At 42.1% G+C, this 26,230-nt stretch overlaps 3 protein-coding genes and 1 long non-coding RNA gene across 6 annotated transcripts; 2 read left to right on the forward strand and 2 right to left on the reverse strand.

Annotated features, from left to right (window-relative positions):
• Window positions 1-3,006: 3,006 nt before the first annotated feature.
• Window positions 3,007-11,343, reverse strand: LOC125751572 (uncharacterized). Of its 2 annotated transcripts, XM_049030565.1 has the most exons (8): window positions 11,156-11,343; window positions 10,242-10,360; window positions 9,347-9,453; window positions 8,508-8,767; window positions 8,075-8,142; window positions 7,452-7,639; window positions 4,818-5,498; window positions 3,007-4,123 (listed from the first exon to the last, which is right to left on the reverse strand). In XM_049030565.1, exons 2-8 carry the CDS (start codon window positions 10,298-10,300, stop codon window positions 3,387-3,389), a joined length of 2,100 nt encoding a protein of 699 aa, XP_048886522.1. In that variant the 5' UTR covers window positions 10,301-10,360; window positions 11,156-11,343; the 3' UTR covers window positions 3,007-3,386. The 2 variants fall into 2 exon arrangements, with proteins under 2 accessions (XP_048886522.1, XP_048886523.1); XM_049030566.1 differs by lacking the exon at window positions 11,156-11,343 and having other exon boundaries at window positions 9,347-9,425.
• Window positions 11,344-13,113: 1,770 nt separating this feature from the next.
• On the reverse strand, window positions 13,114-19,850 carry LOC125751374 (uncharacterized). Its single transcript, XR_007400602.1, has 2 exons — window positions 19,774-19,850; window positions 13,114-14,944 (listed from the first exon to the last, which is right to left on the reverse strand). It is a non-coding gene; the product is annotated as an uncharacterized LOC125751374 (long non-coding RNA).
• LOC125751369 (zinc finger protein 239-like) lies at window positions 13,909-19,238 on the forward strand. Of its 2 annotated transcripts, XM_049030076.1 has the most exons (5): window positions 13,909-14,053; window positions 14,741-14,970; window positions 15,240-15,307; window positions 15,467-15,753; window positions 16,745-19,238. In XM_049030076.1, exons 1-5 carry the CDS (start codon window positions 13,909-13,911, stop codon window positions 18,751-18,753), a joined length of 2,739 nt encoding a protein of 912 aa, XP_048886033.1. In that variant the 3' UTR covers window positions 18,754-19,238. The 2 variants fall into 2 exon arrangements, with proteins under 2 accessions (XP_048886033.1, XP_048886034.1); XM_049030077.1 differs by lacking the exons at window positions 13,909-14,053; window positions 15,240-15,307 and having other exon boundaries at window positions 14,835-14,970.
• A 27-nt stretch (window positions 19,851-19,877) lies between the features above and the next one.
• On the forward strand, window positions 19,878-25,348 carry f2 (coagulation factor II (thrombin)). Its single transcript, XM_049030078.1, has 14 exons — window positions 19,878-20,097; window positions 20,578-20,738; window positions 20,961-20,985; window positions 21,233-21,304; window positions 21,499-21,604; window positions 21,702-21,835; window positions 22,522-22,824; window positions 23,046-23,156; window positions 23,380-23,506; window positions 23,683-23,850; window positions 23,984-24,157; window positions 24,497-24,675; window positions 24,814-24,884; window positions 25,129-25,348. Exons 1-14 carry the CDS (start codon window positions 20,025-20,027, stop codon window positions 25,279-25,281), a joined length of 1,857 nt encoding a protein of 618 aa, XP_048886035.1. The 5' UTR covers window positions 19,878-20,024; the 3' UTR covers window positions 25,282-25,348.
• Window positions 25,349-26,230: the final 882 nt, after the last annotated feature.

The raw sequence follows: 26,230 nt of genomic DNA on the forward strand, positions 1-26,230 counted from the left end.
TGATGGAGTGTGTACAGCTGCAGTGAAGTGATGATTAATTTATACAGGCCCACAATGCATTTAGAGAATGTTGGAGAGCATAACAAGAGCCTTTAGTGCAATAGCCAATTAAACCAAGGTTTTATATGGCAACAGTAACAGCAAATATTCTTCTTGGTACGGTGACGTGCCACATTGACCCTGCTCAACATTAATGTCGCTGGAAAGGAACTCAAAACGAATCGAATTAGAAATCTCTTGAGAATTCATAACAGAAGACAATTTGAATAACAAAATCATATGCGTTTATACAATACATCTCCCTGCGTTAAAACACCACAGGCCAATCATGCATGGGTGAAATTCTGTTAAAAGAGTCATGTATTCTCACATAGATGACATTGCTGATGCTCAGTTCGCAACGCTTGTCAACGCATTATAAAAACTAATTAACAGTTTGGTAAAACTTTGTGCGAGAACGTGAAGAAACTTAAAAGCGTCAGATAGGGCAGGAGTTACAAACTGCTTCTGTGTGGCACTTAGACGTGTCTCAGGCTAATGAAGAAGCTTCACTTTAAATGTTAATTAGTAAGACTGCAGGGTTGGCAAACCAAGCTTTACTTAAAGGGCAAACCTGCTGAGTTGCGTGGCCTTTTAAGCAGTGGGGAATCTCTAAAAATGTGCATATGCATACATCACGGTGAAGGATGCAGTCCAAGCTGAGAGCCAAAGTCTGCTTACTTCCTGATGAGTTATAGATAGAGTGTTACACTAAAAAAGGGACATGTTCAGAACAAAGTCACATTTGCTGCATATTTTACTTTTATTCCTGCGCCTGGAAATTCTGAAGACAAAGTAAAGTTTTGAGAAACATGAGTAAGTCATTATAGGTATTTGTATATGATCTTTGTATCTCAATGTCCCATGTTATAGGCAGAGGTGGACATTTCAGGTCCAGAGAGTACAAATCCAGACCAAGATTTTGTTTCAACCAACCAGTTCAGTACTCTGTCACTGTGACTCTTTATATTGGCTGAAATAAAATCTTGGTCTGGATTTGTACTCTCTGGACCTGAAATCTCCACCTCTGGTTATAGGTTAGGCCAGAAACATGCTATTATTTTAGCTGCCGCTTAATGCCATAGCCAAAATGCTTTTAAAAGCAAATGCATATTACTCTGGTTAGTCCAGCTGTCATGCCAGTATTTTATTATATTGTCCTAGTAACAGAAAACTTGTCCAATATTCCTTGTGTGGCATGGAATAAAATAGGAACTATAAGGACCATGACAATGTACATTTATGCTGTATGCTAAACTTACAGGCATGATATTATACTGAAATTTTGAATAAAATATGTAAGGATAGCAAATGCAACATCTGAACTGTGCTAACTGTTGCTGAATGAAATGTTTAATTCATTCATGTCTCTTCAGCAATCCTGGGTAGCTTTGGGGACTTGTGTCTATGAGAAATAATAGCATGAGTTAATCAACGTGGAGTCGTTTCTAATAGTCCTTCATTATCTTCATGTCGCTTTTCAGGTGTGGTTCAAGGCGGCAGCATGGAGAGCAGGTCAGACCTCTTTTCTCATAGTTACAGACCCTAGCTCCTTCTGAAGTATTCAGTGTTTCCAAGCTGGTTGGCAGATACACTCCTTCAGCACCGCTTGGGTCTTCACTGGGGCCTCCACCCAGTGAGACGTGCCCAGAACAGCTCAACTGGGAGTCGACCAGATGGCTTCCAGGAAGATGCCCCAAACCACAGCTGACTCTTATCGATACAAAGAAGCAGAAGCTCTCCTTTGAGGTCCTTCCAGATCTCTGAACTCACCTTGGCACGGAGAGTGAATCCAGCAACCCTGTGGAGAAGCTTCATTTCAACCGCTTATACTTACGACCTTGTTCTTCCAGTCATTAATCACTGCTCATGATCATCCGTGAGGAAAAGGATGCAGATTGGCCGTTAATCACAAGCCTCATCTGACAATTTAACTCCCGCTCCCCCCGCCACAAACCCCCAGAGCCCATAAAACAGTCATCACTGAATCGAACTCCCCGTCAATCTGAAATTCCCTTTTTATAGCTTCCGATTTGGAGGTGCTGGTTCTAATGCCTGCAGTTTCACACTTCTTATGAAATCATTCATATCACTCATGCTGGGTGTGCTGTTCAGAAGCAGCACATCATCCTCAAATACCCTCCCATAGATATCTGGTCAAAAAAGGTCACAAACTGCAGTGCAAACAAGACACGCCCTTACCAAAGATCAAAACCAACTACAAACGCTATAACTTTTTTGCCAATATACACAGACACAACTCTTACTGTATTCACATAGGGCACTAATTGCCCCAATGGCCCTGCAGCACTTGAGCCACCCCCTCCTGAGATTTCCAAACCAGGGGTATGTACCTGGGTGGAGCCACAGACCCCAGGCAATAGCTGATTGGCCCGTAGAATGCCCCCTCCCCTGTCACTCAAAGTTTCTTGCCTAATGATAAGGTTGGGTCCTCTGTATGAATTATGACCCCTCGTTTCTCCCCATCCTAAAAAGAAAATCATAGAATTTCCCTGATCCAAACCATTTTTGGGGCTACCCAATAGTCTCTTCCCATACCCTCTCCAAACCAGTCCTACGATACACTTTGCAGTATGCCCAAAGTATTACATCTTGCACTGGGGATATAAAACAACATTACTTTCATACAACAATGTAGGTGCAGCTTTGAGGACAGTGTAAAAAGATTCTTCTGCACTAGAAAACATTTGGTGTTTTTCTACAAGGCATGATAATGTGGGCTTACGAACCGATTCAGCGGAGAGAACTGTAGGTCTGGGCAGCGTTGGGTTGAATTTATAGTTAAGGACAACTGTTGCCTTTGTAATTACATCACACCCATTTCAGACCACTCCAGAGATCCTTATCGGCCTTAGACCAGTTTAATGGAAAACGTTAGCAATGGATAAATTTGTTGTTGTATGGCCTGGACAGTCTGAATCACTTGCAACAATGATTAAATTAGTATCAGACATGAACCAATCAGTTTATTTGAACAGAGCTGTCACAAATAAACAGTTTGAAAGCTCTACTTCCATTATACAATGAGTATGGATCTCAGTGTCTATGTCATTTCTTAGTGTTCTGATACAAGTAGCAGAAGTAAAAAAAAAAAAAAAAGAAAGAAAAAAAAAGGAGTAAGGCTTCCTGCCCTCACAAAACGAAGGCGGGAGCAGACCATCAAAGTCAGTCTAAAACACAAACGTCAATGATCACTGGAAACAATAACCCTTTGGCTAGAAATACACTGTTCTTGAGTAATACATGTATAAAGACTTACATTAAGGTTTAAAAAATGACTATCCTATTCTGGGAATTAAAAAGAGGTTTCTATGGAAAAAGAGATTTCATTTCTTTTTGATGGAGCTAATCAGTTCCCTCATCAACAGCATTCTCTCGGCATGCTGTTGCTGCAGCAATGTTCTCAGCTGTTGGAAACGCTCCTCTGCCCTCCGCTCCCTTTCCTGCTCTAGCCTTCTGTCCTCCTCCCTGTACTCCTGGAGGAGCTCCGCCACGTCTGCCAGCCTCTTCCGCTTCGGGGGGGTGGCCGCTGGCCCCCCATGGAGGTAGCTGACCTCCTGCGGGGAGGACGTCGACGGCAAGCTTACTCCATCCGGGGGGCTTTCTGGGACCTCCACCACGTTGAGGAGCGACTGGCACGCCCCTTCCACCTCCGCGTCAGCCTCTCCGTCAAGCGCGGGGCTGTCCACGGCTCCGGAGAGCTGGAGGTTCAGCCGGTGACCCAGCAGATCCTGGAGCTGCTCGAAGCAGGGGGGCGGCTTCCTCTTGGCTGCGTCCGGCCTTTCGGGGTGCATGATGTACTCCTTGTACGCCCTCGACAAGTTCCTCCACTTCTGGAAGCAGCGTTCGCCAGCACGCTCTGGCACGTCGCTTATGGGAAAGCCCTGCTCCTCCAGGCGACTGGCGATGATCTCAAATATCCGCTTGGTCCGGGTTTTGTTCTCCTTGATCAGTCCCTGGATTTCAGGAGACCCGTAAAGCTCCACCAGTGCTTCAGTGGCCTCCACGTCCTGATTGGTCACCTTTCGGTCGGACCACACAGGTAGAACACCACCATTTTCAGCTGTGGCGTGAGCACAGATAGACACAGTCATTCACATATCTGTGAGGAATACTGCATGATAACTTAATCAGAAACAAAGTTCTTTAAAATGATCATTTAGGTTATACTTACGATTAGGTGGATTTGAAAACTCTTAACCATCCAGAACTTTTGCCTTTAATGATAGCTGGCATCTCTAAATCGCCTGTGGTGTTTGCCTGGGATTGTGAGTGAATGTGCATGTGCCCCGCGATGGACTGGCTACCGGTCCACAGTACCCCCCGCCTCATGTCCTACGCTGCCTGGGATAGGCTCCAGGATGACACTGTTACCCTGTCCTGAATAAACGGCTAGAAGATGGATTAATCCGAGCTTTAACAAGAAGGAAAACTGAAAAGAGACTAGCATATTACTTATTATATATATAAAAAAATGCTTTATATAATAGGGACAGTGATGTGCACAACTTGTGTGTCTGAAAAAACCAAGTGATTATCAACTTGAAAACTGCTTTAATCTGTAAAGGGAAACACCTGAGTATCTTTTAGCGAAAACAGTAAGATACTGAGTTAATATAATAATACTGGATTTAAAGTTTCAATTTCAACTTCCATACCTCTCAGCAAGGAGTCTCGTGTTATTCAGTAATAATGTCTATCTAAACAGATACATATGTCACCTTGTATAATTATGTCAAGCGAATGAGCCAACCCACCTTTTTCCCCCAACCAGGATCTTCTCTTCTTCTTCTGAATTCGCTTTTCTGTCCTCTCATCCTTCTGGTCAAGAGCTTGCAACAGCTTTGGATGAGGGACTCTTTCCCTAGCCGACTTCCTCGCCTGCGGCTCTGGCCCAGTGGCGCCAGCGTGGACCCGGTTCTCCGCCTCGGAGGTGGAGGTGGTTGGGATGCTGACTGTGACAGGGTGACTGGCTGGGACAACAATGGCGTAAAGCGGCATGGCCGGGGGTGGAGCGACGGCCTTGGTATTGGCTCCAGCGGCACGGGCTGGAGAATTAGCCGCCGCTGCAAGCTTGGAGCTCAACCGCTGTCCCATGAGAGCATGGAACTGGTCAAAGAATTCTGGCTGCTTCCTCCTTCCTGCGTCAGTCTTCTTGCGTGCTAAGACGTAGTCTTTGTAAGTCCTCTCCAAGTTTCTCCACTTCTGGAAGCAGCGCTCTCCTGCCTTCCAGGAATTCTCACTGATAAGGAAGCCCTGCGTCTCCATCCTTTTGGCAATGATCTCAAAAATCTGTTTAGTTTTGGTGGTCCTGTCATTGAGCAGACTCTGGATATCTGGGGATCCATAGTGTTCTATCAAGGCCTGCGTGGCCTCTCTGTCCCTTGCGGTCACGTTCCAAGGGCTTGACCACACGGGCAAGTCACCCCCTTTCTCAACTGTCAGAGAGACATTAAGGTCAATAGCACAGAATTAGCTGTCGCACGGTTATTAGTCACGAACATCTGAATGGGCAAGAAGCAGAGGAATCACAGGATGCCTATGGACAACAGCTTTATTAGATGAGCACTATTTGCTGTACAAGAGATGAGCCAATTGACATTCTGTGCACCTTCTCGCCACAGGAAACTAATGTGGCACAGAGGGAAGCAAACCTAACTCAGGGACACCCCTCACTTTGATCAGCAGATAACCAATCAGAATGCGGCAAGGTAATTCAGGGCAAAATACTCGACATATGTCATGCTAGCTTCCATGAGTACAGTCAACTGGTGTTTCATTTTATTCAATAGGCCTACAGATTAGTTAGTTACAGATTAGTTACAGCAGTAAGCAAGGTTAGAATACAAGCATCACAACCCAACTACAAATTATATTCTCAAAGCAAACTCATAATTCACAGCTTACTCATGGGCAAACCCAAGAAGCAAACAAGCTAAATTGCCCAGGCGTCTCGACTGGTGCAGCATATCCCAAGAGCTGAACGAAACCTGCTTTCAGTGTCACAGATTGACTGCCGAGCTGGATAATCCTATAACACCATTTTACAGTGCTAACAAATGTCTTGCACTGGGACTGGGCAGAATATTATTCTCATTTATAGCAAGAAACATCGCTAAATATCTTACAATGCATGCTGCTTGTAATCTTTAACGTAAAGTGAATGCATACTGGGTGAAGCGAATGAAAGCAGAGGAAGGTCAACTAGCATTTTATAATGTCTAACTGCTCCCTCTAGTGTCTGACCCTGACTCTGTACACAGTCTGCAGTCTCCACAGACTGGGTGGCAGGCTGAAATAATTCCAGCTATATATTTAAGTACATTCTACCAGCACCTTTCATCTTTCCCCTGGAAAATCCTCATTTTAAAGTAATTCTTAACTAGAAGGAAATAAAAATATACTGTGGGTTATCTCTGAAATAGCTATATCAGTAATAAAAACAGGGTTACTGAATAAAAGTTCCCAAGAAGCTTGGAGTCTAGTTAACGGGTGAGTAAATCCTCCGCAATCTAATTATTCAATTGACCTTATAAGCCATATTTATTAGAGTCTGTTGCTGCTGATTAGCAAATATTTTAAACACCTACTGAGATTCTATAAAACATTTATTCTGTTCCTTACCGTATTTGTTTACCTGCTTACCAAAAAATAAATTTTCATATATATTCATATAGCACTTCTAAACTATGGAGTTTAGATGATCACTCCTCCATCAGTGAACATCTTAAATTTGTAAAAAAAAAAATAGCCCTTTTGTCTCTGCTTCGGTCTAAAAGACACTGTGCCGGAATGCACACGACTGATTTTCCACGCAAACAAGCATTTGAATACCTGTCATGCGTCACCTCTTAACTGAAGGTCCGTTTAGTTTAATAATTAAAAATACTACAGTGAAGTCTGAAATCAGAGCAGAGGATACACAGCGGATTTTAGAGTCTAAACGGAAACGATGATCAGTGCTGGAAGTTTGTTTTGGAGCCATTCGAAGTTTTGTTTACCTAACAAAAGGGTGGAACATAATGCGATTTAATCACGGTAAAGTAGTATAATTACATTTGGCAAAAAAAGAAAAGCAAGGGTATTGTTTACAATACTGGAGAAGGCTGCTTATGAAGCAGGTAGCGGAAAATCCATGTATCAACCCATTTTCTATACCAGCTTGTCCTATGGAGGGTTGCAGGGGTTCGGAGCCGATCCTGGAAGCTATGGGATAACCCAGGATGGGGCGCCACCCCATTGCAGGTCACACACACCATTATAGTGCACAATAGTTAAAAAAAATACAAACTGCTGGTAAAATGTTCTCCCTGTCATTTTTTGGATCCCCCAGCTACCAACCACTGTGGACAGCGCAGTTAAGGGACATGAGTTGTTAAAAGGTGGGTCACCTGAAGTCAGGTCACGTCCGATGCCGTCCGGGGACATGCTGTGCAGCCGGCCCATGTAGTCCTCACTGTACCACACGCGCAGCTTCTCGCCCACCCTGAGGTCGCGGCAAACCCGGAAGTAGATGTGCTCCCCGTGCTGGAAGGCCGTCAGGTTCCGCTCGCCCTCCTCGGCGGAGTTCCTCACGAACCTGGGGCACAGGGGAGCTCCCCCGTCAGGCTCCGCCCACACCGCGCTGGCAGACAAGACTACCTGTGCGTTCCCAATACAAACCTCAAAACTGGATTGGCTCCAGGCCTCAATGAAGAGCTTGAACACAGCAAGGCCCCCCGCATATCATCTGCAATTCCTGTGAGCGTAAGTGAAACAAACCCACTGTGCCCCTCAACGGCTGCGTGACACGGGCCGCAGGTTTCAGCGCCTAGCAAACGCGCAAAGGACCGTAACTGTCCACCTACGGGCCCACCTGAGATTCTGTGGCACCGTTTAACACCGGTGCCGGTTTTGACAGACCCTGGGCCAGCGCAGAAATTTATATGAACATCATGTAACAGAGGTTAAGGCCCCGTTAAGGTCATATGACACTGAGAAAAAAAAAATAAAGGAAATGACATCAAGGAAGTACCTCATCCAGTTGGCTTTTGTTTCATCGCTGCCATCTATGGATTTATAGGTGTTGTTTTCATCAACTAGCTAAGAAAAAGGAAAAACATGCAACTCTAGATTACAATTAAGCCTTAAATTATAATAGTATATACACATTTTTGTATTTCTGCAGCAGATGCTTTTATCCAAAGCAATTTTTTAAGATTAAGCAAGGTCAGATAGTCCCTGAACCAAACAGGGGTTCAGGAACTCGCTCAGGGTTCAGGCTCAAGCACTCTGCCAAGTCGGGGATTTAAACCAGGGACCTTCCGATCACAAGCACAGCATCCGAACCCACTGAAGTACAGACCTCCCCCATGATATATTCATTAGCACGTTATATTTATCTTGCTTTAACCACACAAATGACTGATTATGGGAAAGGGCAAAGGTCACAGACAACATGGACTCACCATCCAGGAAAAGAACCCTGATGATTTGTCCTGAGCGACCACCTCTCCCTGGTAGGGGCCAAAGATGGCCCCTTTCAGAATGCCCTTGTCCACACAGCACACATCCATCTCCCCTCCCTCCTCGACGACCTGGATCCCAGCTGGTGCGGTAAGGGCTGCACGACCGGGCACTCCCACGTGTACAGGTGTGTCCGGTACGAACACGGGGGGGCCGTGGCTGGGGCATTCGTCTATGAAGTACTCCTTGCACTCTTCGCAAACTGCAGACAGACACGGCACACGTAAAGGACCTCGTTCACTCTCCAAATGCAATTATCTTCACTTAATGGCTTCTGTCATGAAGATTAACAAGGCAGGCTAAAAGGACAAAAACAGGACTGGATGGAGTGTGACAATCAAACCTCAACTTTACATACATAAACTGAGTACCATTCTTATGTTGCTAAAAGCCAGGATACAGAGTCCCCAAGGATATGGTGCGTAGCCCAGGCAGCGTTGGCCACCGGGGAGGAATCATCCTTCATGAGCTGCAGGGTCCTTTGCAGGGCACATGTCATTTAGAGTGACCAATTGACCTAACCATGTGTTCTGCATTGCAGAAAAAAGACCAGAGAACCCTAAGAAAACTGGAACAACCATAAGGAGGACATGCAAACCCCACACACAATGAGTCAGAGGCAAACATCAACCCAGAACCCTACAGGTGTGCAGCCGCAGTGCTAATCACTGAACCATCATGCTACAAACACACGTGAGACAGAAAAAATAAACAAAAGGTCTTTAAAATGTAACAGACCGAAGCAAAGTCAAGACAGCAGCGGCTCAGTGCCTGGACTTACACCAGAAATCCAGCTTTGGGGGGCTTTCCGTGGAACAGAAGTCATGGTCAATTGTCAGCTTCTTGGTTAGATCTTCAGACTGAAAAGGCTCTATGTTGTTAATTTCACTGTGGCAAAAGTTGGAGAAAGACATTACCATTAAACATTATCCTTCCTGCAAAAAAAACTATTAAAACAACTACTCAGTTATCTGTGCATCAGATGACCCATCTACAAGATAGATACAACATCTATGCATTTCAATGTTATCTCGTTACCGTACTTTATTTAGCGAATGAAACCCTTACAATTAACTTTTACCATATTACTATGCCCATATATTATATGTTTATATAGAGGAGCAAATTAAGTTATTTAGAACTGAAATTCATTAATCCATACATTTAATCAAACTAGTAGTTCTGAATCTAGTTTCAATATAATATAATAGTAATACTTTACTAATCCCTATGGGGAAATTTTCTTTTCGTTTTACTCCCATCTTGCTCTCCATGACACACAGATACATATGTGGTTCAGAGTAATCTTGGGGTCACGGTTCAGGGTCAGCCACCTTACAGCACCTGGGGAGCTGGGGGTTAAGGGCCTTGCTCAATGGCCCATGGAGAAGTGATCGCTCTGCTTAGGTCAGGCTCAAACTGGCAACCTTCCAGTCACAGGCACAAAGGCATAGCCCACAGAGCCACACACCAAACCCATATCAATGTTCATGAGAAGAGCCTCTGGGTGTTCATGGGTCTTAGGCAGTTAACCATGTATTTATACAGTATGGCAACATACCACAAATGAACACGCTCTACATGTCAAAATAGAGCTTTTATTTTTAGGACAAAGCACCTCATTAGAAGCAACATTAGCAGGTGATTACATATATAGTCAAGCACAAACATTTTACCTGCAGTCAGTCTCCACATCAGAGAGGAAGTCCTTCTGATCAGACGTGGACTGTGCCATGGTTTGCTGTGAGCGATGGGGGAGGGGGCGTGACCTCCAGTCCAGTTTCACATGACAGCACTGAAGAAAGACAGCATGATAGAGTAAACACACAACAGCCGGGTGCTGATGATCAATAAACTGGTCAAACATGCACACTGAAACGCACACCTAATGTATCCCATAATTGCTTATATTTTGTTTCAAATATACTCAATCGCCATAATGGAGAATACAATAGTACTGCACATTTAAATACCATTTTTCATTAAATGAATAAATTAATTTAAAAGCCAGAAAAATTGATAATAAGAGCTAATATAGAAAGATAGAAGTTAGTTTAAATTATAAGTGAAATACATGTTGATATTTTAATGTCAATATTCATCCTACACATTGAGTGCAGAACTAGTGTGAATAACGTGTAAGAACCACATTTACTGAAACGTAAACATTATTGATGCTACAGTTTTGATTCTTACATGAACATAACAATATACACCAGACCTTTTAAACCAAGCCCTCAACCTAAGAATTAAACACCTTGTGACGTACGGTACTAACCAATCAAAGGATCCAACCTAAAAATCCAAGGTTCTGATTGGACGACAAGTACGCCCCTCAAAATGAAACGCGTCGCGTCAAGACGGCACCACAACAACTGGTGTGATATATTAAATCGGCCGACACAAAGCGGAGCGGTCGCGTTTCACCGGACAAATCTTTCATGGGCGTCCGGAACTAACAACTAAAACCTTGACTACACGTTGGCCAGCTTACAGCCGAATTAATTTCTTTTCGCCTACAGATGGCTGGCACTTTGCCTCCAGCTTTCGGAAGCCATTTTTATTGGCCACATTGGCCAGACACACTCACCTTTTGCAGGACGCTGCCGTTCCCGTGTACCTAACAATCTGCACCTATCTTATGCTCAGCACCAGTTAAGCACCACGTACGCTGACTTTAGTTTTCCGGGGAGGCCAAACAAAAGTGCTTATTTGAAATGATTTGAGCGAGTCGGCCGCTCCACTCGGCTTTGACGACCATCTTTTTAGCACAGGAAATGACATGTAAAACGGAAGAAAGCAACAGTGGAGCGGAGTGGAGCGGGACCCCAAATCAAAGACGGAGACAAAGCCTGCGCTTGCATGCCATGCCTCACGGCGTGCTCAGGGTACCCTTACTGATTCCCATGGTGGACGGCTAAAACGGCACCTCCATACCCCGTAGAAGGACATAGCACAAAAGACATATGCAATTATGTTTGGGCCCGTTAAGATCATTTTTAATCTAGGAAGCATGTTTAGAATAAAAAGATTCTGGTGAACTGCTGATCAGCGTCTGCGCCGTGTCGCTGCCCATCTAACAGGTCTTTTCAATACTGAATTTCAGTGTGGATGGTTGATGGTCCAGTGATGCAAACTAAACATTTTCGTTAGAATTCCCGCATTTGTTTACCGTTGGATTTGGGTGACCTATTGCTACAAGCCAGGTTATTTGTTGGGATGTATAAACGACTGTTTGTATTAAACATTTTTACATGTATAAAAAATGACCAGATGTTATCATTGTCAAAACCAGCATTAATAAATATTACTTTTTGCAACTGAGAAAAACCAAATATATGTAGTGGTTTCCTGGTATCAGGCATGTATATTATTGTAAAATTTTCATTTTGAAGGTAAAAAGCCTTCGGCTGAAATCCAAAGTTTACAAATCATAATGTATTTCTCAAATGCTGAACCGTATAGCACGCAGCAGTAGACGAAGGACGAAAGCAATTAAATCTGTTAAATACTGTAGATTACTACTTTGATTTGATTCGAAATATTTGGGTATTTCAAATATAGCTATGAAAATGCATATTTAATAGTATTGCATATTCGCAAAATATTGTTTTAATTACATATTTATACGGTCCTCCTCCCACCACCCGTCCAGTATAGGTGTTTTATTTAACAGTTTATGTTTGGACTAGAATTGTTGTTAATATTTTAAATACTGTTAACCACACTATTGTTTACAGAATATACTGGGGAAAACATTTTTCATGTGAATGTGTCATTTTTTTAATTTAATTGCATTGGTTATTCCTCAGTCAAAAGTCTACATGCACTGTCTAAATTAGAGTTTAATTTTCCTGTTAGTTACTGAAAGATAAGTCTGGTTGGTTAAGAGTGTATCTTTCAGTATTTTCTTCCTAAGGGATATAAGAGAAGGAGTCATATTCAGAATTGGGTGGAATACTGAAATGCTTTGTAAAAGTGGACACCTGGCCTTGACTTTTTTCAAAACTCTTAATTCATGGATGTTTACCAAGTTTTGCTGCCATGTAATTTCAAGTTTCAAAGTTTTATTCCTCACAAACACTATACTGAGTGCAATATGCAGTAAACATTAAAATTGACCCCAAATTTTTATATCCTGGCCCACATTTTATTGGGGTTTCTCCTTATTTTACAATCTTGTAGAAAGATATTTTTTTTCTCTGTTAATAGTCAAGCAAAATAAAATCCAGTAGAAAGAATTTATAACTTTACATATAATTTGTGTTAGCATGGCTAAGAGTAACATTGTGCTAGTCCTCTAAATCTTAACCTTTTCTCTATGAAACCTTTTTAACTGCCAGGAACTAGGTCTAGAACTCTACTACCACCTACTTCCTGTGAAGTGCATTGTTTTACTTGTTTTTTTGAAGAAGGAAAATGCTGACTGTAGATACAGTCTCAGTTCATGTCCCTGAGTAATGTAACCTGTTCATTTAGGTCCAGTTTTAAACACACACAATATCTGCACACAAGTATTTAATTATCAACACATCAAACAAGTGGACATTTCATGAGAAGCCAAGTTTAATTCTTGCTAGATGATAAGGAAGTACATCCATCTTGTGTTTAAAGAGAAAAAGACATTTATAGTTTACCTTTCTTACAAAAAAAACTGTAACTGTTGGGTTTACATTTTAATCTAATCATGATTCCATTTGATGGAGGTGACTTGACCAATAATGAATATGAACAGTTTTTTGTGCAACAAAAATATTCGCCAGTTAAGTTATATTGTTTTTTTCATCAGCCCATCAGAATTTCTAGTTTGACGGCCTTCAGTTTCTCCGTTGATTAAGGCAACATTTGCTTATTAAATATATTTTGCTTTGTTTTAGATCCTTGTTTTGTGGTCTTTCAAAATTACAATTCTAAATATTTCAGTTTTCGTTTTCCAGTTTGTTATTCAATGTTATCTTAAAAATATATACGCTAAATGAATTTTTAGCATTAAAAAAAGTCAAATGTAATTACATTTTGAAATGAAGGGGTAATTGTGAATATAACTATCGTTCAGAAATGCATACAAAATAGCATGAGCTTTATTGCGGGATTTTTTGAAAAAGACTTCCAATTATAGCGGATATTATCATACTTCACAACAATGCTTCGGTGTCACCAAAACATCGACCGCGATGAAACAGATGTTTAGACTTTTAGTTCCCAATTGATCTTAAATAGTTATATTTAGTAAAAAATGTAATTTAACTGTAATCGACCACATCATATTTCCATACGGTTCAACAATTTGGTTATCAGGTTTAAAGAAACGGTGCTGCCTATCTGAAAACTACGCAATAGGAAATGTTCCTCGACGGAAGATGTATGTTGCAATCAACTAATCTCCGACTGCGAATCTTGTTGGTTGGAGAATGGTTTTCCCGGAGTTTCAGCGGTGAAACCAGAAGACGTTGCTTTGGCCAAGTCGTAGAAGAAAACCTATCCCTGAGTTAGTTCAATTTATAAACTCGAGTTTTTTTAGAAGACTTTTGAGATTGCACAGAAGTATATCGTAAATTCGCGTTTGGTATTAGTGCAATTTTTCTGCTAGCTTACCATTAGCACTGCCGAAGAGATGCTTAAAATGCAATTTGTTATTTTAGATAAGATATTGAAAGTTAAAGTTCCGAATTAATTTATAGCGTAGGATTACATGGGGAATCCTCTTTCAGTCCGCATTTACTAGGTTTTCAGCAAATATGAAGGGATGGGATAATCGCATGGCACCTCATCATTTTGCTAACGTTAGACAGCTAGCCAGCTAAGCATCTCGATCGCTCGCTGGGTTTCCTATACTTGTGCACGGTCCTCCCACAGGCAAAACTGAGATCAAACCGTTTGAGATCATTTAACGCATCAAGCCAATCGAGCCTTTTACGGTTTATGTAAAATGGTGTGTATGCGTTATTCATTAAGTAATGATTGTTTGGGCTGGTCACGCTTTAACACTGTTTTTGCTATGCCAGAGACTGTTAGTGTTAGGCAAAACTTGACCACTGTGCTGCATTCTATCTTTTAATACCTCCAGTTTATTATGCCTTCCAACTTTATAGTTTTGTGCTCACGACATAATAAAGCTATCCGTATATTTATGTAAAAAGAGTACAAATAAATTAATTTTCTGCTTCCTATTTAGTGGACTCTGCGATCCAGAAGTCACGGAAGTATCCGGATTATTCAGCCCAAGCCCAAGCATCCCTGCACAGCGTCCTGCACTCGGTACCGCGCGGGCTGACAGTGGGGCCGTCGCTGGCGAAGGATGGCCGGCTGGGGCTGTGGTGTGTGGGGCGTGCCCTGCAGAAAGGGGCCTTGGTGGGGGACGTCGATGTCCAGCTCAGGTCTTTAGATCATGGGGATAAGAAAAAGGTATATTTTATTATCCTTAGAAAAATATGGTATTACAAAGCTTGATATTGCCATAGTTTACAAGGAAAAATATATTATCTGCGGTATTAATATTAGCCTAGAAATTATATTCCTATTTCTGCATTATAAATGATTAGTTACCCAACTGTATAAAACTGCGCCTTTTATTTTTTTTTTATATGATTACCCGTAGTTTGTTTTTATAATTTAATTTTGTGGCATTTTTATGACATATGCGGCCTGTGTACATATTTATCATGCTTCCTTAGGGCAGAATGGAGGATTTAAGTCAGTCTGCAGCATGTGGAAGTCCTGGCAACAGGAGTTATTGGATGAAGTATGTCTGTACTATACTCGGATCTAAAATCTTTTAATGGAAAAACTATATTTTTATAATAAGGTCGATGACAAAAGGCTTAGTATTTTGAATACTTTATGACATGTTTTAGTTTTTTAGCCACTAATTGTACAACTTGATCTACATGGGTTCCTTCAGGTTCGCTTGCACTGCAAATAATAAGGAAGAAAAGAATGTGAGCATCCATACTGCAGGTGGCAGACTTTGCTTCAGGGTTTGCGAAGACATCAGCCCAGGTACAGAGCTGCTTCTTTCGTTGGAGGACCGGCAGAAACTTGCTGAGCTGATGGAAGAGGAAGGTGGCACCCAGAAAATGGAAACCACAATGCCAGATCCGCTTCTTGATAGAGAAGCCAACCAAATCCAGGAGAAGACTGCAGATGAGCAAGAGCGGCAGGCTGAAGATATCAGTTCTTTACAAGCACGTAAGAAACTGACAGTATGCATAGTATCCAAGAACACTTCCTTGCAGGGAAGTGATGCAATATTTCAGATCGATGTAAATTGATGCATCTGGATCTGTTATGATTGGGTCAGTCAAGCATAAAACTGCTGCTTCAGTGGAAAGTACCAGAAAGACTACTGTTGTCTTTAAAATTGTGTAGTACAACTTTAGTTATGCAATATATTGCCATATTACGTTTTCCACAAGATATGCCATTAGTTGTTTTAATTGGTAACTTATGTAAAAATTATATCAGCATATCATCTCTCTCTGATGAAAAAGCATATCTCCAAAAATCCATTATTTCAGGAGCGTGAAAAAAATGCATTTTCTCAGAAACTACTTTACAAAATATTCCTAAAAACACAAATCTTTCTTTACTCAAACATCAGTAAACGGTTTAATGTTTTGAACTTATTTACGTGGATTGTTGCTAGAGAGGCAAAAATGTTGGCGTGAACAAGATACAAACTGTTCACTTTACTCATGATTAACTATAATGTTAGCTACCTATCTAGCTGTTGTTAAGATGTCAAAATTAGCAATATACAGTAATCCATACAAATGACCATCATAAATACAAATGTTAGGAACATATACTACTGAAATTAATCTTCATAAGGAATATTTTTTGTTCAATAAGTTGTCAAATATCAGTAAACAGGACTATGGGTGTATTCCATCTCTAGTATAAAGTGGACATACATTGTTTTCATCAGACAGTGACGGTATACAGCATTAATTGATGTTTTTTATTGAAAATTTTGGCAGAGTGTTGTAAATTTTAGGCCTGAAAAACTATATGTAAATGAAGACCTGGAGGAACTTCATAGTGCAGTGCAGGGGCGTCTAACTTGTGTTTGGGGAATCTTAAAATGAATGGACATTTTCATTCTCAGACAAGATCCCAGTGCTCATTAAGTCTTACATGACTGTAGTCGAGGAATATTAATGTTATTTTTCTTCAACAGATCTGAATGGACATCCCCCTGAGGACCTTGTGAGTTCAGACCCTGCAGTACATACAGTAGATGGGGAGAAGGAAAAGGCTTCACAGGTTCAAACTAGAAGAAAAAAACCAGAGATTTTCTCTGTGAAAAAGACTTTTAGGAGACCTGAACATCGTGACCCCAGAAATTCTGAGAAAAGCGCCAAGGATGAAATGCCTAGAATGAATAATGAGCTTGATGCTCTTCCACAATTGTCCCTTTTGACTCAAGGTGAAGGGGCTCGTCTGATGGAGCAGATGTCTGACTCTGGGAAGGAACAGAAGGTTGCTGTGCAAACAGGCCTAGAGCAAAGACTGCCAGCCCCGCGAGCCAGCTCGCGTCTGGCTGCCAAACCCAGAAAGATGCACAACATCGTAAGTCGGATCCAGAAACGTCTACAGGAGCGGAAAATGAGAGTCTTGGGGCAACAGGGAAAAGAGCCAAATCCCTGTTCAGAAGCTACAGCGCTTCCATCAATCGGGGATGAAAGTGAACAATCCAGCCCTGATGAAACTGAAGGAGAACAGAAGGGGGTTCATCATTTGGAGGAGAACACAGACAGTGTCCTTAAGGACGTTTGTACTGGGAACCTGGGAGCTTCACAAGGTGGTTCCACTCCCATCCCAGACATGTTCCACTTTGACACTAGAGAGAGACGGTACAAATGCAATGAGTGCAACAAAAGCTTCTTCCAGTTATGCCACTTAAAGAAGCATAAGTTTACTCACTCGGACTACAAGCCGTACCTGTGCACAGAGTGCGGCAAGAACTACAGTTCGCAGGAGAGTTTTCGCGCACACCTCCTGATGCACAAAGGGGAGCGGCCCTTCAAGTGCCAACGCTGCGACAAGAGTTACGGTCTGAAGCGTGACCTGAAGGAGCACGAGGTGCTTCACACGGGCGAGAGGCCCTTCGTCTGTGACATCTGCGGCAAAGCCTTCGCTCGTCGGCCGTCGCTGCGCATCCACCGGGAAGCCCACCGGGCCAAGGAGGCGAATGTGAAGGTGGCCAAGTCCAAGTGCTCCGTGTGTGGGAAGGAGTTGGCTAACTCTGGCTCCCTCCGGAACCACATGCGACTGCATACGGGTGAGCGTCCCTACCCCTGCCCCTACTGCGGTAAAACGTTCCGGCAACGGGGTAACCTGCTGGGCCACCTGCGCATCCACACGGGGGAAAAGCCGTACAAATGCGACCACTGCGATCAGTACTTCTCGCAGGTGCCCGAGCTGCGTAGGCATCTCATCTCACACACTGGCGAGGCCTACCTGTGCCCCGTCTGCGGCAAAGCCTTACGCGACCCCCATACCCTGCGGGCGCATGAGCGCCTGCATACGGGGGAGCGACCATACAAGTGCGACGTTTGCGGAAAAGGCTACACTTTGGCCACCAAACTGCGACGTCACCAGAAGTCACATTTGGAGGAGAAGCCCTACAAGTGCCAGACGTGTGGAGCTGGCTATGCGCTGATGCAGAGCCTGGTCCGGCACCAGCAGGCACACAGGAGGAAGGAGGAGAAGGCAGCCGGAGAGCTCGCCAGTGCTTTGATGACTTTAGAGTCTGGTCATTCCATCCCTGTGAAGGGCCGTCCCAGGAAATCCGGGAGGAAGACAAACGTAAGGCAACGGGTGGAGCCTGAGGACGGAATCCTGTTTCAAGAAGAGCAGACTGTAGTTTACGTGCAGGCGATGGACAACCTGGCCCTAGTACCCAGCTCAGGTGAGGTGATGATGAGCACCACCGGGCCCTTCCATGATGGGGCGTCCCTGTCACATGATCATGTCGTGCATGAGGTCATGGGATCCTCTAGCCAAGAACAGGACCAGGAGGCCATGCAGATGAGTGAGGATGTGATTGAGATCATCATCTCCGATGCCTCTGACAAATGTGTCATTGTAGAAGAGCAAAGAACTCATGGCAATGTTATGATATTACATGGAGATGACGGGTTAAGCTCAGTCGCAGAGACTGTGGAAATTGAAACGGGAAGTTAATAAACTGCTCCGTTGGTGATCTAATGCATAAACTTATGCTGTTTGTTTCACTGTTGATTGAAATTTTCAAAAATGTCATAGATAGTAAAGCTACTTTGCTGGAGTTTTTTCCGCCAAAATTACAAAGAGGTTGTTTAAATCACATTCTCAAAAATAAGAAAGCCAAATACCTCGTGCTTCTGCTTTCTCTACTTAAATTTTGAGTTTAACATTTTGACAAATATTGACAGTGAAGTTTGATGGACCTTGTTTCATCACTGCATGTGTACCAAATGTTCTTTCCATGCTCCCCTCTTAAAGGGACAGTAGAATGGGCTAAAGTGTTGAAAACATCCACATTTCTGTGACATGTGGTGTTCAAAAAGAATGGCGTCCTGTTGATTTGTGTTATGAATAACTTTTTACTCTACTGCCCAGTTAAAAAACAGTTACAGAAAGATATTTTGCTTCAGCCCTGTTGAATTACAAATAACTCTTTGTCATGACCTGTGCTTGTTATCCGATTCTTGAAACAAATATTTGTTTAAGCACCACTCACACCTGAATCAATATATGGTTGCAAACAAGTAATTCCAAAAAAAACAAGTAAATTCCCAAAACTATACATCAAATTCTCCTTAAATATCTCCTGTTTTGGGTTGTCTAATTAAACGTGATTTTAAAGTTTTCTTCAAGATATTCAATGGTTCTGTCATAATCAGCATGTCAGCCATTTCTACCACTTCCAGAAAATTCACCTTATTTTTTCCTTGACGAGGAGTCTTCAAATTGCATCTTATCTCAGGTACAAAGCCCTGTTTACTTTTCCATGTTTATTTCAAAGTTGCACAAGGTTCGAAAGTGCAGCTGTTTTCCGTAAAGATATTTACTTTGAGGTGTGTCCATTGTTGTATCAAGAATTCACAAAACATATAATCTTGAATGTGACAATTTGTTGTCACTCAACAACACAATGAAAGGAGACAATGATGTATAGCTTTCAGATAAAACTCATAGAGTGAAATGCCCAGGCTTGTGTACCTGTGTGTGAATGTCCTTGATTCTGATGGTAAGGGTGAGCATTGGTAAGCATCCCAGCTGGATAGGGTGTACAGAGCCTCATCAGTTTAGACATTGTACACCTTTAGGGGGGGACTATGGTTCAATAGTAATTCAATATTAACCAGAAAGGCTCATGTAAAGTGTGCTTCGGGGGAGGGGGTGTTTGGTGAAGATTTGAGGTGGGATTTTAGGCAGGCAGTGGTTCAGTGAGGATCCAGCCATCCGAGACGATGAGCAGAATAGCAGTATCTGTCCTCTTTGTACTTCTGTCTGCTTTCTTTCACGCTGCAGTTGGTGAAAAAGGTAAGCTCTATCTCTGCCCATGACTCTTCAGGGCAAAAAATGTGTCCATTGTCCAAGAAATTCTATTTCTTACTTACCAAATGCCTTACAGTGCAGCAATCATACAGTGAGGTGTGTAGTCATTTAGCTGAAGAGGAAAGCAACTGCAAATATGAGAAATACACTTTTTTTGTGATGTTTTATATTATTCAGTGGCTTGTTAGCATTTCCACTCACTTCCTGTCCTTTTAACTTGCCTGCTAAAATACTGTTTGTTAAATAAAATTTTACTGATCAGTTAGTCGTAACTGTATTGGTAGCATTTTAATTACACAACATGAAAAAAATATCAAAGAACACAAAGAAATGTCAGCTTTATTAAAAAAAAAAATATATTATTTTTTTATTTTTTATTGTTTACTGCTCATATATTTTTGTAAGCAGTAATGAACTGACACTGCATGTCTGATTAAATGTGACTGTTTTCACACTGGCTGTTAGTATTTCTCGATCCCAAATCGGCCTCTCAAGTCTTCATCCGACCGAGGCGAGCCAATACATTGCTAGAGGAAGTCAAGCCGGGGAATTTGGAGAGAGAGTGCATTGAGGAGGTCTGCAACTATGAGGAAGCACGCGAGGTGTATGAGAACGTTGACACTGCGGTGAGAGAATGAACCTTGCAAGTAGCTCCGACCTTGGTGACGGGCCAAGATATCATGCATTTCAATCTAACATCTGAAATTCCCTGCTGATCTCATTATAATCTGGAAGCATTCTTACTTAATGAATAGCTGCTAACCCAAGAGTCTTTAAAATATTCACTGACATTTGGAGGCCAAAAAAATAAACTTAATCTATTTTACATGCGTTTCTTTTTCATTCAGGGGACGTTTTGGCACATATACGAAGGTGAGTAAGAATCTCATGTGAACAAATCGTTTTCAATGAAAAGTGCAAAGTGCTTGGCCAGTAGTTTCAACATCAAATGTAAATATATGCAGTGGGACCAGGAACAAAGTACAATTAAGAAAAATTTGGAATGCTTTGGCACTAATGGCATGATCATGTGGGTATTTGAGTTCTGCAATATGTATGTACGGCATGTCACTCTTCTTTTTTGTCATAGATGACTTGCAAATATGTTTTTTTTTATCAGTTTGTACAGGCACCAAAATGCTGAGGAGCAAAGAAAGTTTAAGTGTACTCAGAGCATGTTTGGATTCCAATGGTAAACATTTTTTCAGTAATAACTCTTCCTCTAATCAAGATACTGTCCATGCTTACATCTTCTAGTCCTGGGCTGTTCAAATCACGGTCCTCAAGGGCCGAGCACTGCTGGTTTTCCAGCCTTCCTTTACCTCTAATATATATATGTGTCTGTATGTATGTATGTATGTATGTATGTATTTATTTTTCCCTCAGGAACTTGCATTATGGGAATTGGACTGAATTACCAGGGGAATTCTGCAGTGACAATATCAGGGAAGACCTGTCAGTACTGGAAAAGTAATTTCCCACACAAAATCACGTAAGTTTCAGAACCCACGCAGACATTACTGCTGCCCCTTTACGACAGTCTTCAAACAGTATTCTGATGCCACGTTTCTGTCTATCTGTGTCTCAAGGGAGTTTAACGTTTCACTTGATGCGAGCCTGACACAGAACCACTGTAGGAACCCTGACAAGAGCCCCGAAGGACCATGGTGCTATACTCGGGATCCCACTGTTAGGAAGGAGAAGTGCCATATTCCCAAATGTGGTAGGCAGCTCTTATCCACCTCTGATTCCAGTGTTTGCCAATCCAGTCCTCATGGACCGACAGACAGTTCACGTTTTTACGTGGGAGCTGGGAGGAAGCAAAAATGTAAAAACGGAGGGATCAAAAACATGGACTGTCTGGGTCCCTGAGGACCAAATTAGGAAATACTGCTCAGTTTACCCCTTACTTGAATCACTTGGGTGTGGGGGTCACTTACTGGCTAAGGCCTCTGTGCCAGTGAAAATAAGGACACCAGTTTGAATCCCATATACAACACAACAGTTAAGTCTCTGCTCGGTGCTTGAACAAAGGCCTTAACTCCTGAAATGCATCATAAAATGGCCTGACCCTACGCTCAGACCCCAAACTTCACTCTTAACTCTGTGTGGGGATGGATATACAAGAAGAAACATTCTGTAGTCCTTGTACTAAACAGCAGATAAAGCACCATTTCATTTCTAGTCTCTAACAGAAAAAATTAATAATTTATCCATTTCACATTGCGGCATGTCATGCAGGAAAACCTGAGGAAAAACGTTGTTGGTTTTGTAATTAAAAAAGGAAGGGAAGGACACATTATTTAAATGCTTAAGATAATTCAGATTATCCCAGGGCGCATGTCAATGGGAAAATTTTAGAGCAAACAGAATGCCTGAGAAAATATCCACTTGTGTCTTTCTCCGCAGGGGTACCCTTTGTTCCCTTACCATCCCAGCCTGCTACAGAGTCAAAAACACCCACCAAGAAGGAATGCTTGAAAAATAATGGCCTGGACTACACAGGAACCCTCTCTCTCACTAAGAGAGGCTTCAAATGTCTCCCTTGGTCTTCCCCAAAAGCCGTCACCCTCAGAACCAAGGCAGACTTCATCCCAGAAGTAACATTGGTGCAGAACCACTGCAGAAACCCTGATGATGACTTTGAGGGACCCTGGTGCTTTGTGGATTTCCCCAATGTCACTATGGATTACTGCGATCTGGATATGTGTGGTAAAATAATATCCACTTATAAGCACCAGAACCTGTTAGATGGATGACATTAATCGTCTTTAAATTACAGAATAAATGGCATATCTCATGACATCTCTCTCAATAATTTAAAAAGTTGGTCACATGTTTTAATCAGTGTGTTGATAACCTTTTTGCAGACTTATGATGATCTTTTCTATAGCATTCTTAGTAAACCATGTTTGATTTTACTGGAAAAACAGATGATCCCCTGAAAAATTTTGATGAGGAGGCTGTAGGGCAAAAAAGGACTTTTGATTCTGGACCACGTAAAGCCTTCTTTGATGCCAACAGTTTTGGTAACGGAGAATTAGGTAAGAAGATAGAGGGTCTTTAATAAACCATAGCAAAAAGAGATTAATTTTTAGAAGATTATGTTACTAGAACTGCAATGCACTTGGTCCTCGTTATTATACTGTGGAAGGACATTAAATAATAGTCTTATTTGCAATGTTCTGCGTTTTTGCTACGTTACATATTTACTTATAGCTACACTTAGGAAATATTTATTATTTTGTGGTCGGACATGATTTTCAGAGTGTGGAGACCGGCCGATGTTCGAAAAAGAAAATAAACAGGATCAAAATGAAAAAGAACTGCTGGAATCATACGGAGGATCCCGAATCGTCAAAGGCTTGGATGCAGAAGTTGGTAGTGCACCATGGTAAGAAATAACATCACCTAATTTTGCTTTTCCACTAAAAAACTTTTTGATATTTAGTCAGCATGAATGCAAATTCATTTTTATCGGCCTTGCTTTATCAACATCCCAAAATGGTTGTGGATGGAATTTTTGAGAAGGTGCAATTGGCCAGTGATGACTTTGGGTCTGATTGACAGGCAGGTGATGCTGTATAAGAAAAGTCCCCAGGAACTTCTGTGTGGAGCCAGTCTGATAAGCTCTGAATGGGTCCTCACAGCAGCCCATTGCATCCTCTACCCGGCCTGGGGCAAGAACTACACCACAGATGACATTCTCGTACGCCTTGGCAAACATTCCCGCACCAAGTGAGTAGAAGGGAGCTGCGACATTGATGTGTCCGGACGGGGGTAAGAAAAAGGAACATCATTCTAGTACCAGGTCAGGTGACTAATGACTGTCGCAAACCTGTTTTTCACACTTCTGACCTCATGCACACAGGTTTGAGCAAGGCGTAGAAAAAATCGCAGCCATCGACAAGATAATTGTCCACCCGAAATACAACTGGCAGAAAAACCTGAACAGAGACATTGCTCTGTTACACATGAAGAAGCCTGTTACCTTCACAACGCGAATCCACCCCATCTGTCTTCCAAACAAGGGAACTACAAGAATGTAAGATAAACTAAAGAATCCACTGGCATTATTACTGCAGAACCAGGTGAAATTACAGCTGAAAGGACGGGTTTATTTGTTTGTTTTTTGTTGTTGTTTTTTGTGCATTCAATGTCTATTCATATTATTGCATATTTGACAACAATCTATTAAGATTGTTCAGTAATGACAATACCACTCAGAAATTGTCTAATTGCTCATACATATTTTCTATACCCAGACATCAATTTCCATAAAAAAAAAAAAAAAAAAGTGTAATAATCAAGATGTATGCAAAACACTGAAGAAATCATCAGTAAATCGTCAGCTTGAGACACAAGGTTTTCTTTCTGGATCCAGGTTGTTATTTTCTGGATACAAGGGTCGGGTGACTGGTTGGGGAAACCTGAAGGAGACGTGGACCCCCGACCAATATTCACTGCCCTCCGTCCTGCAACAGATCCACCTACCCATAGTGGAACAGGACACCTGTAGGACCTCCACCAACATCCCCATCACAGACAACATGTTCTGTGCAGGTAATTGGATGTGGATGCCTCTTTGCTAAAGATTTGTGCTTGGAAATTTCATTCAAAGGCACAGTCTCTGCTCTGTCTAATATTGCACTGATTCAAATATGGGCGAAAGCAACATGATAGCTGCTCTCTACATGACAGGATACAAACCAGAAGCTTCTACTAGAGGTGATGCCTGTGAAGGAGACAGCGGAGGTCCGTTTGTTATGAAGGTAAAATATATTTCTTAACCTTGCTATTTTAGTCATTGATACGGTGTTGCTGTAATAAAGCTATTCAAAAGTGCACAATTATGTAATTTGTGAAGCATTAAATTGCAAAACTGGAGAGCATTCAACATTTCTTCAGTTTCATGGTTACAAACTTGTCTTTAGGTGAGTATGAACTAAGCATTTAGCCAAACCTAAAGATGTGCTGCTTTAGTAAGTATCTTGAATAAATGTCATTCCCCCCTAGAATCCAGATGACAACCGGTGGTACCAGATAGGAATCGTCTCATGGGGAGAAGGTTGCGATAGGGATGGAAAATACGGATTTTATACCCACGTATTTCGCATGATGAGGTGGCTAAAGAAAGTCATCGAAGGTTCTTCTACTGATATTGATTAATATGTTTTTCTTTAATTAAATGTTTTGCTGTTTAGGACAATAAGCAATAAAGGTGAGAGTGATTGTTGCTGTCTTTTATGTACTGTATTCATGATCTGTCATATGACGTCAAGCATGTGCCTGTGAAGTACATGGATTAGGTGATTATGGATCTGCGTGATGATCCAAAAGCATAGCTTGCCCCCAATAATGGTACAATTTATAATTGTAAATAGGACTTTAAATATATTTTTAAAATATATTTAAAAGTTATTATTTCTAGATGTGACAAAGTACAAATCTGTATCTGGGTGCGTGTACACAAAACAAATAGATCCATCTATCTATCTATCGTGTGTGTGTGTGTGTGTGTGTGTGTGTGTGTGTATTTCACTTACGGGAACATTTTACATCCATCCATCCGTTTTCCAAACTGCTTATCCTTCTGGGTCGTGGGGGGTCCGGAGCCTATCCCGGAAGCAATGGGAACAAGGCAGGGAACAACCCAGGATGGGGGGCCAGCCCATTACAGGTCACACTCACACACCATTCACTCACACATGCACTCCTACGGGCAATTTAGTAACTCCAATTAGCCTCAGCATGTCTTTGGACTGTGGGGGGGGGGGAAGCCGGAGTACCCGGAGGAAACCCCACGACGACATGGGGAGAACATGCAAACTCCACACACATGCAACCCAGGTGGAGACTCGAACCCAGAGGTGTGAGGCAACAGTGCTAACCACTGCACCATCATGCCGCCCCTGAATGCAATCAAAAAACTAAAAACGCCAAAAGTCCTGTATTTTGTTTGGTTACTTATGGTTAAGGTTAGGGCTGGGTATGGATCAAGGTTATCATTGTTGTGATCACAGTTTTTCCCACAGAAATGAATGCAGAGTCCCCATAAAGATATGAATTCAAAACGTGTGGGTGTGTGTGTACGGGTGTGTTTGCGCGCGCGCGCACG

Source organism: Brienomyrus brachyistius, chromosome 11, assembly GCF_023856365.1.
Source record: "Brienomyrus brachyistius isolate T26 chromosome 11, BBRACH_0.4, whole genome shotgun sequence".
NCBI lineage: Eukaryota > Metazoa > Chordata > Actinopteri > Osteoglossiformes > Mormyridae > Brienomyrus > Brienomyrus brachyistius.